The sequence below is a fragment of the Delphinapterus leucas genome, chromosome 13, assembly GCF_059928025.1.
Source record: "Delphinapterus leucas isolate spDelLeu-1000000601 "Yukka" chromosome 13, BTC_Dleu_Yukka2, whole genome shotgun sequence".
Lineage (NCBI taxonomy): Eukaryota > Metazoa > Chordata > Mammalia > Artiodactyla > Monodontidae > Delphinapterus > Delphinapterus leucas.
In genome coordinates, this window is record NC_143141.1 from 61,869,679 (window position 1) to 61,885,166 (window position 15,488).

General features: G+C 44.3%; 1 protein-coding gene across 9 annotated transcripts in view; it reads left to right on the forward strand.

The window, feature by feature from the left end:
- The first annotated feature begins 204 nt into the window (after positions 1-204).
- The window catches only part of SLC8A1 (solute carrier family 8 member A1), a 360,075-nt gene continuing 344,791 nt past the window's right edge, over positions 205-15,488 (forward strand). For 2 of the 9 annotated variants that reach the window (XM_089923243.1, XM_089923242.1), the window contains exon 1: positions 741-1,110. Coding sequence is in view for 2 of the 9 variants with exons in the window: in XM_022573995.3 (XP_022429703.1) it covers positions 2,116-2,184 (69 nt within the window). In the remaining 7 variants the exon portion in view is untranslated. The other 7 variants (XM_089923241.1, XM_022573992.2, XM_089923244.1 and 4 more) reach the window with 5 other exon arrangements.

Consider the following 15,488-nt stretch of genomic DNA (forward strand, 5'->3'; position numbering starts at 1 on the left):
GCTTTGGTTACACATAGGCACCAACCAGGGAAACTTAAAAATAATTACTGATGCCCAGGTCCCACCCCCAGAGATTCCAAGCTACTCTGTCTGGGGTGTGGCTTAAGCGCTGGGATTTTTAAAAGCTCCCCAGAAGATTCTGAGGTGCAGTCAGAGGTTGAGAGCCACTGGCAAAGAGGCAGAGGAGGGCTACTTTTCCCATCCCCCTGCTCTTTGCCTCATAGTCAAACAGTGGGATTCCTGGAGTCCGAATCTCTCTTTTCCTGTGGCCTGGCTGCCCAGATCTGTGCTGTAAGTACGGGGGAAAACTCTATTAAGAAACTTAACTTTCTGTCTAGTACTTTGGTCTCCCTCCCACTCTCACCCTCCACATAGCTGCCCCTGATGCCCCACACTTTAGCAAACCACACCAGGGGCGAACATCAACCCGTGCTTTAAAAATACAAACTTGGAGTCCACCTTGAGAGCTGCATCAGAGTCTCAAGATAGGACGCTACAATCCGCATTTTTAACTAGCTTCCCAGGTGTGTCTGATGTGAACTCCACAGCGGGTCTAGCCTTTCATCCTGCCAAGTCATTAAGGATTTGTAAGGATGAATGAGCTGTCAAGAGAACAAGGGCCTGATGCAATGCTCCTTTATTAATTATGGCGAAGTGATGTATTGGCAATGATAATGCTTCTCTTGGAAAGGGCAATGAATGGTTCGTCGATTGCTGCATTAGATCTTTCCCAACTTAACCTTAATGCTCAGCTTTTACTCTTCTCTGTAGTTTTAGAAGCTGCAGGGCTTTCACATTAAGCAGCCTCTTGGTCTTTATTCCCAAGTGAGCTGCAATCTTTGAGGGAAATACCAAAAGGGAGAATCTTTTGGAGTTCTTGGCTGGGGAATTAACAACCCCCCCCCCCCCCCGCAATCCTTATGTGCTTGTGTCAGCAGCTCCTAGCCAGCGTATTGCTGTGCAGGTCTGGTAAGTAGGAAAAACACGGAGTGAGGATTTCAGAGAAAATCATTGATACATCCCCGGATCCCTCTGCTAAAGGAAAGCTTCCTTTAGCGGGGGGATAGAAAGTGGAGGAAGAAAGATATATCTGGCTGAACAATTTCAGAGGTGAGAAACGGGTGGGCGAGCCGGGGTGGCGGTTCTGTCTGTGGGTGAGGGGAGGAAGGTGGCAAAGAAAAGTTGCAGCGTCGGTCTGCGCGTGTACTCTATGGGCTGGGCGCCGGGGAAAGCGCTAGCGTGCGGCCGGGACGCACTGCGGGGCCGAGAGCCGGGAGGACGTCGAAAAACCTTCTCCGCGGCCGAGGCTGGGAGGCTGGAATTGCTGCCCGCCCGCCCGGAGCTCCAGAAACGCGCCGGCTCCTCTCGCCCGCGGTGGCCGAGGCCGCCAGGGTGGGGGCGCGCGGGGGGCCGGGGCGCCGGCGGCGGCGGGGCGGAGCGCGCGTGAGAGCGAGTGCGAGGCTGCGGGCGGCGGGCTGGCGGGCGAGTGTGCGCGGGAGGAAGGGAGGGAGGGGAGCGGAGCGCGCGCGCCGCCCGGGCCCCGGCCCTCCCAGCCTCCCGGCCTCCGCGCTGCCTCCCGCCCGCGCGCACCGGCTGCCTGCCGCCGCCGACGCTCCTGCTCGCGCCGGCGCTGCACGGGAGCTTGCCCGCCGCCGCCCGCTTTGTGCTTCCCCCCGAAGATGGGAGCGACCTTTCCCAGCTCGGGAGCTATTTAAAGGGAGGGAGTGCGCCGTCTTTCCTACTAACGTGGAGGAACGGGGGAAGGATCCAGCCGCACTCCCCCAAACCAGGTAGGATCTTCGGAAGGGCAGCAGAAAGGATTTGGTCAGATACCGCCAACTGTTTTCCATTTGTTCAGAAGGCTACACTTCCCTCCGCTTTGGCAAAGGACCAGCTCCTAAATTGCGTGTGTCTGTGTGTGTCCCCACCCATTTTCTGGGGGTGTCCGCGCTTCTCGGGGAGTGAAATTGCTCTGGCTGGTGCGTCTGGGCGTTGAGGGTGCCCGCCTGCCAGTGCCGGCTGCCGGAGCAAGAAAGGGCTGCTGAGGAGAGATGCTGCACCCTGCACCGCGCTGGGCTTAAGGATTCAGGGCGCGAAGAGCGAAGTCCACCCGGAATGCAACGCTGCTGGGGATCCAGGCGTCCCCACCCACTGGGCTCTGCTTCGCGGTCACCCCTCCTCCCGGTAATCCCTGGGGTCTTCCCCAAGGCCACACTCGCGAGTCTCCTCTTTTCCGGCCAGCCCTGGGTGCTCCTTCAGCATCGACTGCGGAGAGGAGGGAGGTGTGGCCGGGGCGGGGGGACAGGCAAGGGAGAGAAGCGGCGGGGGAGTGGGCTGCAGGGTCCCAGTCTCTGGGCACCCAGCCCGAGGGTGCGTTGGGGATCCTGCGCGCAGAGGCATCTTTCCCCAGGACATTCGAAGGGAACTTTGCCGCTGCATTGTCTGCCTCCGGAGCTTCGCTGGCTCTTGGGGAAATGGTCTGTGTTCTGAGACGTGAGGATATCCTTCTTGGATCCTCCTTAATGAAGAAGAGGGAGGTCTTATGGGTGGACGGTAGGCTACAGAAACCAAATCCACCCAGGCGATGCTTTTAAAAATATAGTATGTGTGCCTCCGTGGTTTTTCAATTCCCCCTTCCCTTATGGATTGTGTTGACTGATGAATGGCTTGGGCCGGCAATTCGTATTTCCCTCTCCAGACAAAGTGGCAATAGTTGGGTTGGGAGCAGAGTGATCAAATTTAACAAAGAATTTTGTAAAAAAAGCAATGTGCTTGGTGTCCGCAGTCGCTGGAAAGAAAGTCCTGCTTTGCACTAGGTATTTGCTTAACCCCTCTTTGCCTGGCTCCCTTGCTGGCGCTGTCTACTGCTAGTCAGCCACTAGTGGTTGTGAATATAACAATACAAACTTTGTCCTGCTGGAGGTGTAAAGACTAAAAAAAGAAAAAAAAAAAAAAAGGATATCAGTAGGAGGTGAAGTGGAAGAAGCTTTTTAAAAAATGACGGATGTAAAGACGGTACAGGCATCCCTATCATGGAGGAGCTAGTAGAGTAGGTGGAGAGTCTGATCAGATCTGGTTAAAGGCATAGCTTGGGTCTCTCCAAATAGGAGCAACTGAACATCCACAGCCTAGCATCTGTGTGAAGATTTCCTAAGGGAAATGGGGTGCAACCAGGAGGGGATTCTGAAAGCATACCTCCCACCCACACTCCCCAACATACACACACACACACACTCACTCACTCACTCGCACGTTTTCTCTTTCTCAGAGCTACTTGTGCAAGTCAGGAAAAGAGGGAGGAAAATGTATTTAGATGTTTCATTCATTTCAGAAAAGAAAACAAAGCCGGAATAGGAATGATTGCTTTGAAGCTCCTCTTTCAAATCCTGTGTTGCTTGAATTTACCTCTATGGGTTTGCTAAACTTGCTTAATTGTGAGGTTAGTCTCGCGTGAAAAAAAGGAGGAAGGAAGAGAGAGCTAGCTCGCTCCATCTTTGGGGCCTTGAGAGTGAGAAGGTGGGGAAAGATCCACTTATTTCATCAGAAGCAGTATGTGTTTTCTTAAATGGTTTTCATTTTAGGGACTCTGCCTGCTTGAAGGATTCCATTTGGATCTGAGGGCTCTTTAGCTATGATTTCTCCCACCTACTAAAAAAGGAGCCTTAATTTTTCCCTCCTAAACTGGCTCTTTTATTACATATGGCATGATAAATTCCCAGGGAAAAAGAAAAAAACTGGACAGAGGTAAACTGTTGTTCACTACTGAGCTGTGAAGGGACAGCAAAGAATGTAAGTGTCCATGACAATCAGACTTCCTTTACTCTGTCTTAAAAGCTTAGCAGGGCTGGAAGAGGAGTGTAACAAATTAAAAGAATATGAAGGCTGTGCTTTCTATCTGTGTACTTGTCTACCTACCTACCTGCTATCTACCTATTTACTTTATCATTACTATTTAATGGTTTCTACTGTATCATTTTGGATTAAGATTAAGTACTAGATAACCCTTTTGTTGACCATGAAAGGGAAGAAAAATGCATAGCCCTAGCAGTACTTTAACTCCAAATGAAATTACAAAAGGAAGGTGAAATTGCAAAAAGAAGGTGAAGTATAGTCAGTAACACCTACAGGACTATTTGCAGGAATTACATTAATTGCTCTTTCAAACTTACTATGTGTTAAAAATAAAATATTCCAGGAGAGCTTCAGCATTTTGTTAGCAAGCTATATTTAAGATTTTTTTATCAGATAAAAATAGACTTTTATTTATCTTGCAAAGTAAACGCATAGTTCCTTCCTTGTAAGTACTTAATCTGTTTCTTTGACAAAATAAATGGTGAGAAAAGCTCTGTAGATCCAACGAAGTTGCATTCCCCCTTTAAAGCAAGTACAAAGCATACATTTAGCTCATGGATGGGTTTTTCTCAGAGTAAGTGCATTTTAGGACTGTACCATCTGATTTTCATGTTGCAATTCAGTAACAGAGGCCCTTTCTCCGTGATGACTTCAGGTAGAGGAAGAAAAGCATGTAGGTAAGAAGCAAGCAGTCTGCCCCATCAGCGTGGAAATAAACAAGATCTAAATTGAAATAGAAATTAAATCTGGAGAAAGAAATACACAATTAAAAGAGGATGGTAGAGCACATATCTTGCATGCTTGATATTTTTGCTGTATGTTGCTTTTCTCTAAAAATTAAATTGTTGCTTTACGTTTGCTAACTACTTAGGAATCAGGGTGCTGAGATCTCACTTCTTCCAGATCCTTCCATCCTCTTTTTTGTTTTTTTTTTCCTCTAAGGGATAAATGTCTCGTCAAAACGTCTTCCAGTATCATCCATACCTCATGGTCAGACCTCTCGTCATAACCTCTACCAAACCGTCTCCCATCTGATCCAATTCTTCTGCTCCCTCTTGTGGCAAATGTTCTCCCTGTTTCCCTAGATTTCAGAATCCGTTCCCTCAGCTGCCTATCACTTAGGTTCTAATTTTCAGTGGTAATTGATGCTAACGAAGGCAGTAGGTTGCTGAACTGGCTGCTTCCAATTTTCTCTCTGAACAAAGGGAGGTCTATCCCCTGGAGATGTCCTTGAGATTTAGTGGAAGTAAACGTCAGGTGCTGTCTGACCCACTGAGATGGACTGGGTTCTGGGAAAGTGAGCTTTCAGAGTCTTGCCTCTGAGACTCTGATTTAGACTCAGGGCTGGTCCAGTGGGGCCTCATTAAGTGCAGTGGGATTATTTTCAGTTTTCTTTTTTTCTCTTCCAAAAGATACCTGTGTGTGAATGTGTCTGCATCTGTCCTCTCTCTTTTTCTCTCTCTTCCTGCCTCCCTCTCTCCCTCCTCAGCCTCTCACACGCACACACACACACACACACACACATACACACAGGCCCATGCAGGCCAAAGGGCACATGCGTACGCACGTGCGCACACGCACACACACACACACTTCACAAAAGATATATTATACAACACATATTTTGAAAACAACTAATCAATGATTAGGTTCTCAATAGGGTTTATAAATCAAGCAGCTCATTTTCTGAACTGGAGACTCCTAGGGTAAACTACTCTTACTGGCATGATTTCCTCACAAGCAGTTGAGAATACAGATGAGACTAGGCATCATTTTCTGGTGTGTTGACTCAACTTGGAAGACAGTTGCTCGCAGCCCATGAGGCCTCAAGTGTTTGTTGTAGGCTCTCTTTGTTGTCAACTATGTTTTGAACCCTAAGTGTTTTATGTCTACATTTGTGATTGTCCTTTGATCGGCACAGCCAAGAGTGTATAGTAAGTAACAGGATAGACCAAGGTTCACGAGAATCCCATTTTCTCTCTACCTGAAACTTTCTAGCCAATTTCAGGAGGAGGAGGAGAATGTAGGGAAGGAGAAAAGTCCTGAAGTGATGGAAAGCAGCTGAAGTGATGGAAGTGTGTTTGTGATCAGGGGCAAGTATGTTATAGGCAGCTGTCAAGAAAGTGATTTGAGAAGCCCAAAACATCCCTGGATTCAAAGCATTTCTCCTCCGGCCAATGTAGGATCAGAAATTTTCACTATTAGAGACATTCATTTGAATAAAATAATTCTATCTAGTAGATCCCTAATAGAATGCAACAAGATTACCTAGGAAAGAGCTACCATTCCTTCTCACAAACCATTCGCGTCTGTTCCTTTACTAACTTGGATTGGTTTATCAGATCAGCTGGCAGTAAAGCCCTGAGGGCTGGAACACAGGATGATGCAGAGGAAGTGAAAGAAGTTTGAAATGGGTTGCTGTCCAGTTGGTGCCCCCAGAGGGCCATTCTGATGGGGAAGTACCCGGGAACCGGGCTGCTGAAGTGGGGTGTGGGGGGGTAGAGAGTAGCCAGACAGAGGCAAAGATAAACTGTCACCCTGAAATTTTACTTCTGGGTCAGCAAAGGTAACAAAAATTTGATCTTTCTTGAAAATTTACTCTTCTGAGAAATGGGTGAAATATATCCCGTAGTGTGAGATCATATGCTTAAAGTCTTGAATGGCTTCTACTGTATCATTTTGGAATATTCATACCAGTAACCTAGAACACTAGTGTGATACTCGTTCAGACAAATTTTTTTTGCATATGTAATAGACGTAGAAACATAAATGTAAATATTAGAGTCCATCTTAATTTTTAATTTATTTTTTTAAAATGACATGTCACTTTAAATTTTTATTTATTTATTTATTTTTGGCTGCGTTGGGTCTTCGTTTCTGTGCGAGGGCGTTCTCTAGTTGCGGTGAGCGGGGTACACTCTTCATCGCGGTGCGTGGGCCTCTCACTGTCGCGGCCTCTCTTGTTGCGGAGCACAGGCTTCAGACGCGCAGGCTCAGCAACTGTGGCTTACGGGCCCAGTTGCTCCGTGGCATGTGGGATCTTCCCAGACCAGGGCTCGAACCCGTGTCCCCTGCATTGGCAGGCAGATTCTCAACCACTGCGCCACCAGGGAAGCCCCATCTTAATTTTTTAGAAAAGACAGAAAAAGTCATCACTCTGTAGATGTCATTGCATGTGAAGTCAGAATAATTTAATAATTTCCTGGTTGAATCTAATGTGAAATGAAGTCAAACAGACAAGACAGTGATTCAGCAATTTTCTTCAACCCAACTGTGATATTTATTGAGCGCTCAGTGTATGCAAGGCACTGCGCTGGGCTTTTCAGAGAATGCAGACGCTGAAGAGGAGTTATGTGATGTTGGTTGAATACCCATTATGTTCCAGACATCAGTCTAAGCACTTTGTACATGTTTTCTCACTTAACACCGTTGCAAGAAAGCATCCTGATCTTGACTTAAAGATGACGACTATGGCTCAGTTAAATAACTTGTCCAAGAGTGAATAGGTGATGGTACCCATTTTTGAGGCTGTTTCAAAGCCATGCGCAAAACATGCTCTTTGTGCTGTGTTCCCTGTTCTTAGGGATGTACGGTCTAGAACGCCTAAACACTGGGCTGAGTGAGGTAGATGGATGGCTGCAGCTATCTAATGAGCCCAGTGCTTTAGCGTTGAGAGGAAGAAGAGTACATTGGAAAAGGCTTCATGGAGGAGGAGGAAGCATTTTAGTTGGTTCTCAAAGAGTGAAAGGACTTTGCAAATAAATAAAGCCTCACTATTTTTAAAACATGTAAACCAGCCCCAGCTAATTTATGACAAGGACCACCCCGGAGCAAGGTTAGGGCCATTTCCAGACTTCAAGCTAGCTGCATGTCCCGGTTAAGACCATGCCATGGGAACTGTGGATCTGAAACAGATGCTGGCATAAATCACTGCTAACATGTATTTTACACGGGAACCCAAAATTGATGAATTTCCAGCATGCCTTGGAGGAGAGAAGCTGTATCAGTCTGAGAGGTGAAGCAAGGAACAGACCTTAAATTTGACGGTTATGTTTTCTGGGCCATCACAGGTGGTTTTTCTTTCTTTCTTGAGCACCGAATGGCACTGATGCTTTCTCCCTTGAGCTTTTCCAGTTCCTCACTTCCGCTTCCCCCTAAAGCACAGGACGCAGGGCCCCCTTTGGCTCTGCTCTGTTCAGTGTATAGCACCCAGTTGCAGCAGGTTTAGGGAATGGGTCTGCTTACTCTACATGCCAGCCTCCACTTCCTCTCTGCACCATGGTAGTGCCCCCAAAGTGAGTGACATCAGCCAGGGGCAAAAGGATAGAGCTTGGGGAGGGGCTCAGTCATCTGTCACATGTCCCTCGGAAGTTGCAGGTCGTCACTCTTCCAAAACCATCTGCCTTTCAAATGTTGTGGGATGTGAGCCTCCTGGAGCTGAAATTTGTGAGTTGATGTCAGACACAGTTGGTGACTCTTTCCTCCCCCCCCCCCCACACTTAACTCCACACTTTCTTCTCCTGGCCATGCAGCTGCCCCTGGCCCTTTTTCAGAACTTCTCCTTATCAGTGCTCATGCTGCTTAGACCCATAGCTAGCACTGGAAGACACATCAGAGATCATCTAGTTTTTTAATTAACAAATAAGCAAATGGAGGCCATATGAAATTAAATGACTCAATAAAAGTGAAATGGGACATTATTGAATCTAGATCTATGACTCTGAAGTCATTTCACCAAAGTTACATCTCCCTTTTTTCTTTGATAATATAGAAGCCCCCTAGAAATGTGCCTGTGTTTTCTGGCCTCAGGAGTCCGTGGATGTCTAGCAGTGATTTCCTCAGGTGGAAAGAAAACTATGACTTTGCTTCTATATCGAGGATATTGACAAAAGCAATGAAGTTCCCTATGGTACTCAGACCAGAGTTCTCTGAGGTCAGCAGGCATATCATGTTAGTTTTAATATTTGTTTGAATTCAACAAATGGCATATTTAACATTGTGCAAGATCCTTAACTTTTCTGTGCCTCATTTTCTTCATCTATTAAATGGGAGTAATAGTAGTAAAGAACCTTATGGGGGTTTTGTGAGGAATAATACATTAATGCTTGTAAAACATTTGGAACTGCCTCTGGCACATGAGTGCTCAGTGAGGATTGGTCCTTACTACTTGAGAGATGACCAGTGAGAGAGCACTGTTTCTACCTGTGCTCCTTTATGTGGACATGCTAATTGTGAAGGTCGCCATGGAGAGCTCGAAAATAAGGGCATACATAAGGACTACACCAAAGGTCACAAAGCTGTTTTTTAAAGGCCACATAATAAATATTTTTGGCTTTGTGGACCACAGAGCCTGTCACAGCTACTCAACACTGCTGTTGTAGCGTGAAAGCCATTGACGGTACTTAAATGTGTGAACATGCTGTGTTCTGTAAAACATTGTTTACTTACACTGAAATTTGAACATCATAAAATTTTCATGTCATGAAATATTGTTTTTTTAAATTTTTTTCAATCATTTCAAAATGTAAAAAAAAATTAAATAGGCATTATAAAAACAGGTGGTGGGCTAAATATGACCTGTTGGCCATAGTTTGCCAGCTCTTTTTTTTTTAATAGATCTTTATGTAGTATAATTGCTTCACAATACCATGTTAGTTTCTGTTGCACAACAAAGCGAATCAGTCATATGCATACACATGTCCCCATATCCCCTCCCTCTTGAGCCTCCCTTGAGACACAGATTGTAAGAGATACACACAGGCCATCTTAGGGGGCTGCAGGAAACCCAGCAATAGGGGCTGGTGTCGTGGGAAGAGATCTGGCCTAGAAACTTAGATACCTTGTTTTAGAGCCTGGCTCTGTCACTTCTGAGATGCATGGCTTTGAAAAAGTCTTTTAAGTTATGATGGCCTGAGTTTTCATGTGGGGGAAAAAGGGGAAGGGGCAACGTTAGATGACTTTTAGGGGCCTTCCTGGCACTAAAAGCATTTTAATGAAGGGGAATTGGACATTCGAGATGGGTCATGGAGGACGGGTAGAAAAGCATGAGAAAGAAAAACAGGGTGCATATTTGGGTAATTTTTATTTAGTAGCTCAGTTGTCTACCAGGAACAGTAAGCCTGGGGAGTTAGGCAACATATTGTGGATGATGACCTTGAATGCCAAAGTGAGGGATCAGAATATCATAGCTTTGGGTTGTTAGCCAAATTCCTCAGTTTTACAGATCAGGCTGAGAAAGGGAAAATGACTTGTCCAAGGCCACATGACTGGCCGGTGAGAGCCAAGACCAGCACTCATTTCTTTTGGCTCCTAGACCAACGACCATATTGCCCCCAGCAGCATGCAGTTAATTTCAACTGTCTGACTATGACCTCAGAGGGGAAAACCCTCATGTAAATTATGGAAGCTGTTTTTAGTATTGTCTAAACATGATCTCAACGCCCAGCATATCTAAGAAGGTAGGTCTGTGAGTAATCCCATTACAGAGAAGGGTAATTGCATAAGTGTTAACCTAAGGCCTTGCACTACAGCAACCTTTAGCCTGGCTTCCTGCTGAGTGTCTTTTAAAAAGTTTTGACTCATGTTATTTCATCAGCAGTCTTCCCTAATACCCTAGTAGGTCAGGTTCTCCATTACCGACTCTTGTAGGACTGTGTTTTTCCTTCATAGCATTTATCAATTAATAAATGCTTCTTTCTGTAACAATTTAAATTAACATCTATCATCTGTCTTCCCATCTAGATAGTAAATTCAGGGAAGAGAGAGATTGTGTCTTGTTTAGTTCATGGTTCTAGCCCCGCATATCTTGCCAGATGTATAATAGACATTCAGTGTTTGCTGAATGAAGGAAGGAATGCATGTTCTCTCATTAGTCATTGATCCTGGTGAAAACAGTCCTTGCTTAAGCAAGGACTTAATAGGCAGGTTACTATTTTCACTTGTTAATGAAATGATTAAATGATGAGTATTTCTTTCTCCACTAAATTTTTTCTCTTTTTCAAAAGCTCCTATGTAATCCTCACCTATCACAAAAAGACAATAACATAATAGTTGTGGCATAGTTACCAACATTAAAACCATAAGCCATAAGCCAATATTTAAACAATTCTTCAAATACAGGTGTATGGGATTGGTTTAAAGGACATGTTCACTAGATACCTTACCTAGTAGAGAAACTGTATGTTTCATAAACTGTGTTCAGGGTTTTGTGTAAAAAGTTCATATTTTCCCTCCCAAAAAGCTACTCAATTTATTTCTGTAAACAAAAATTTGGTTAGTTCCTTTTTAAGCTGCTTCCATTTAAAAAATGGATTTTTTGTATATACATACACACCTAGTTTTAGACCCATGTCACTGTGTATATTGTCAGGAACTTTAGAATATTGATGAAGGGTCACCATTATGTGAGTATCAACTTGAGGTTTTTTTTTTTTTTAATTTCTTTTTACTTCCTACTTCTGTTCTCCTCAAGAGCATCTTATTCTTTAAAGGATTATGCTTTTTGACTATGCAGGAAAATATAAAAGACCTACAAACTTCGAGTTGATAGGGTCGTATCCCCCAAACAGCAATCTGCTCGAAGATGAAGCTTAATGACTCAGGGAGAAAGCTGATGAAATTCACCAGCCTCTCTTCACATAACCAGTATTTTCCTTATTAAAAAGGATTTTTTTAAAAAAAGACATCTGCATGTTCCTATCACATAGCTTGAAATTGGAGTCCCTGTTAAACATCCCCAGTCCCAAGAGGCAGACTAGAAAGCCAGAAGAGGGACTGCAAAGATTTACCCTTGAGTTGAAGGAACAGGGGAGTTGGTGAGGCTCCATCCGAAGCCTCTCATGTAAAGAGCACAGCTTTCCTCACCACCTAAGCCTTCCAGTTTGGGGTTTTTGTTGCTGTGTACTGTTGACCTCTGTTCAGGGCTTGTGGACAGAACCTGATTAGAAGGTCTCTAAAGACTTCCGTGGATCTGGTTCTTTGTCCTGTGTCTATGTGGAGTCCTAGCCATCCTTAGCTGTTTCTCCTTAAGGAAAGCAGAACAAACCCTTGGCAAAATTACGAAGTACGTGTAAGTTACTCCCAATGATTTAATCTCCTCTTTGGGGGGCCCTGTTGATCTCCTGTTAGGGTCCATTTTTCTCTACCCTCTTCTCTCTTACCTCACACACACAGTCACCAAGGGGCTTCATATCTTGATGCTGTCTGGAGTCCCAATCTGTGACAACGAGAGCCCATCTGATACACTATTTCATATCAACAACTTACTGATATTACAACAAACGCTATCTTCTAATTTTAAGGTACTGCCTTCCATCAAGGACCTTATTTAAGTCCTCTGCTCTCCAGTCTTTGTTTGCTAAACATGCTGGATGCCCTTTATGCCAGTTTTTTCCTCCTACCCAGTTCTGCCTTTCTACCCTACATGCCAATGCCAAGACCATCCATATCAGAATCACCTAGGGTGCTCGGGAAAATTCAAATTTGGGGGTTCCTCCTTAGAGATACTGTGTATCTGATGATAGGGCCCAGTTGTCTGCACTTCAGTGAGTTTTCCAGATGATCCTTAGGTGACCTGAAGTTGAAAAAGCATTGTTCTATGCCTTTTGTCATATCATTGCTTCCTTCTGGAATGTCCTCAACTCTCTCCGACTTCTGTCATCCTTCTAGTCCCCTCCTTTTATGGAATTTTCCATATTCTTCTATTCATGGTCGTTAGAGTAACTATTACTGGAAGACTGTAAATTCATCAGAAACAGGGGCCATGAGTCAATCATCTTTGTACTTCCCACCGTGTTTGGTCTGGTGCTTTGCACATAGAAGCCCTCAATAAGTGTTTGAGGAACAAATGAATGAATGATCCACTCTCTTAGAACTAGAAATACCAGGAGGGCTATACTTCACTGAAACAAAGGTCTGAAGGCGAAATGTCAACAAGCTAGTGTGGAAAATATTTTTAGGTAGGAAATCTTTTTTGGTGACCCAGAAATAAATGCATGCATATGGCCTCATTTTTTTTTTTTTTTTTTTTTTCAGTGTGTAAGGTTGAACATCAAAGAAAGGCTGCTCTTTCTCTCCAGGGTGGATGGTGACCAAATTATTACCTGAAATAGTAACCATTGTCCAACACAAGGCCCCTGAAAGATTCAGAGTACAGAAAAGGCGATCCAAGGCCCTCCTCTGGGAATGCACTACATTTGAAATCTTTTGATTGCAGGACTGTATGCTGAGCAGTTGGAGGTTTCTAGAAGCCCAGTTTTATGACCCCAAGACCCCAGATATGTTAACCTGGGAACTAGGTGGTCCACTTTGAGAGCATCCAGGTGTAGTCATGGTCTCACTGTCTGAATCCCTGGAAGATCTCTCCTCTTTTGTGATCCCCTAGTAATGAAAGAGTTATGTCTTCCAGAAAGGGGACTCACTCCTTGACTCTTGTAAGGCCCCACTAGAATGTGAGCTTCTTTGGGGATATTATCTTTTTTTTTTTTTGGGGGGGGGATATTTTCTTATTCATCTTTGTAACATGGTATCTGGCACATACGAGTGGCTAAGAAAAACTCGGCAAACAAACCCATGAATGAATGTGTTGTTTTCCCTTTTATTTGGATTACTTAACAGTTAAAAATTAGTGTCTTGACCCCAAGACAGGAAATATGTGGGCCGCTGCATTGAGATTCTCGAAAAAATATTAACTTATTGTTTTTAGGGCCACGTATTAACTTCCTTGTTAGGCTAAAATTCAATATCATTCTCCCCAGCTTTCTGCATTGCCCTCTTTTATTTTAGTTTTGCTTGTTCATGGCTAGGATTTCATTCTCTATTTTCTTTTCTCCTGACTGAATGGAAAAACCTTGAGATTATTACATGACTTTGGAGGGATTTCAGACCTCAGATTTTAGCTGATGATCCCCCAAGTGGATCCTCTTTCCCTTGCTATGTGATGAATAGGAGTGCTTACAAAAGCCTTTCCTGCGGGGTGGGCAGGCATGAGACAGGAGAGGGAAACGTGAATGAGATGATACAAACGACACACATTTATTCAGGTGGGAAGGAGGGGCAGCGTGGGAAGGTTATTCCACACTAAGTACCTAAGTGAGTTGCTAAGACAGAACAGTTTTGTTAACCTGTGTAGTGAAAACAAACAAATGAAAAGGTCCTGCCGTTTTGGAAAGCATTCTGGTTATCATGCAAAATGCCTGGATTTAAATCCTATCTGTCACTTATATTCGTATGATTTCAGCCCGGTTTACTTTGATGAACGATTTATTTTTCTCGTTTGTAAAATGGGAATGACAATACCTCCTTGCAATATTGTCAGAAAAGATAGAGAATGCAGAGTAATCAATAGAGCACCTGGGACAAAGCAAGTGCTCAGTCAGTGGTGGCAGTCATGATTGTCATAAAGGCCCCTGAGGGGGGCCCTTCCACTGCCCTTGGTCCTGGCAGAACAAATCTGAGGATCGTCCTGGCTGACTCTACATGGAGACCAAGATTAGCAGAGTATCTTCCCTTCAAATTCTTCCTTCCATTGGAAGACTCTATTCTCTACCTTTCTTCCTTCTACCCATATATCCATGTCCGAATGCAGAGGTAATATATTTAAATTCATCGTGCTCTTTCCCTTTTATGGGGCCTCTGTAATAGAGGTGATTGGGGGTTGGTGTTTGACTAGATGTCTTTTTAGTGTCCTGAAAGGAGAAGAAGATATGCTCCCTTGAGGATGTGCAAAATATTAGGACCCTCTCAACAGAGCAGATGATCTTGGCATTCCAGAAGAAATCAGCAAGCCAGGGCTGGTATAGGAGGACCAACTACCAGGTGCTGGGGAAAATGTCAGGTTCCCAGCCCCTCTCTTGATGCTGGAGATCAGGTTTTCTAGCCTGAGGTTCTCTGTGAATGACTGAATCACAATTCCTCTCCTCTACCCAACACTGACATTGGCTTTTTAGTCTGACACCGGCCTCTGCTCAGTTTAGGGGCATCCCTTTTACATAAGGAACATTTCTAAATGCATATGCCTGGGTTCAGCCCTCGGATTCTGATTCCACATCAGAGATTTGGTGAATCAGCACATGACCCAATGAGAAATATTTTATTCATTTAATAAAAGCAGGTGCTGTGCATCTTCCATATAGCAGCCTCTGCTCTCGGAACTGGGTGAACAAAAGAGACAGAAATCTCTACTCTTACAGAGTTGACATCTGTTAGAGAGAAAGAGAAAGAGAGAAACAGAGAGAGAGAGAGAGACAATAAGCAGAACCATTAAATAAATTATATAGTGTATAAAAAGTAATAAGTTCTAGGACTCACAGGCATAGAGAACAGACTTGTGGTTGCCAAGGGGGTGGAGGGTGGGGAAGGGATGGAGTGGAAGCTTGGGGTTAGTAGACGCAAACTATTACATATAGAATGCATAAACAACAAGGTCCTACCATATAGCACAGGAAACTATATTCAATATCCGGGGGTAAACCATAATGGAAAAGAATATAAAAAAGAGTGCATATCTGTGTATAACTGAGTCACTTCGCTGTACAGCAGAAATTAACACAACATTGTAAATCAACTATACTTCATTAAAAAGTAATTTCTATATCAAAAAACAAAGTACAGAAAAAGGGTCTCATGACTTTTCAATA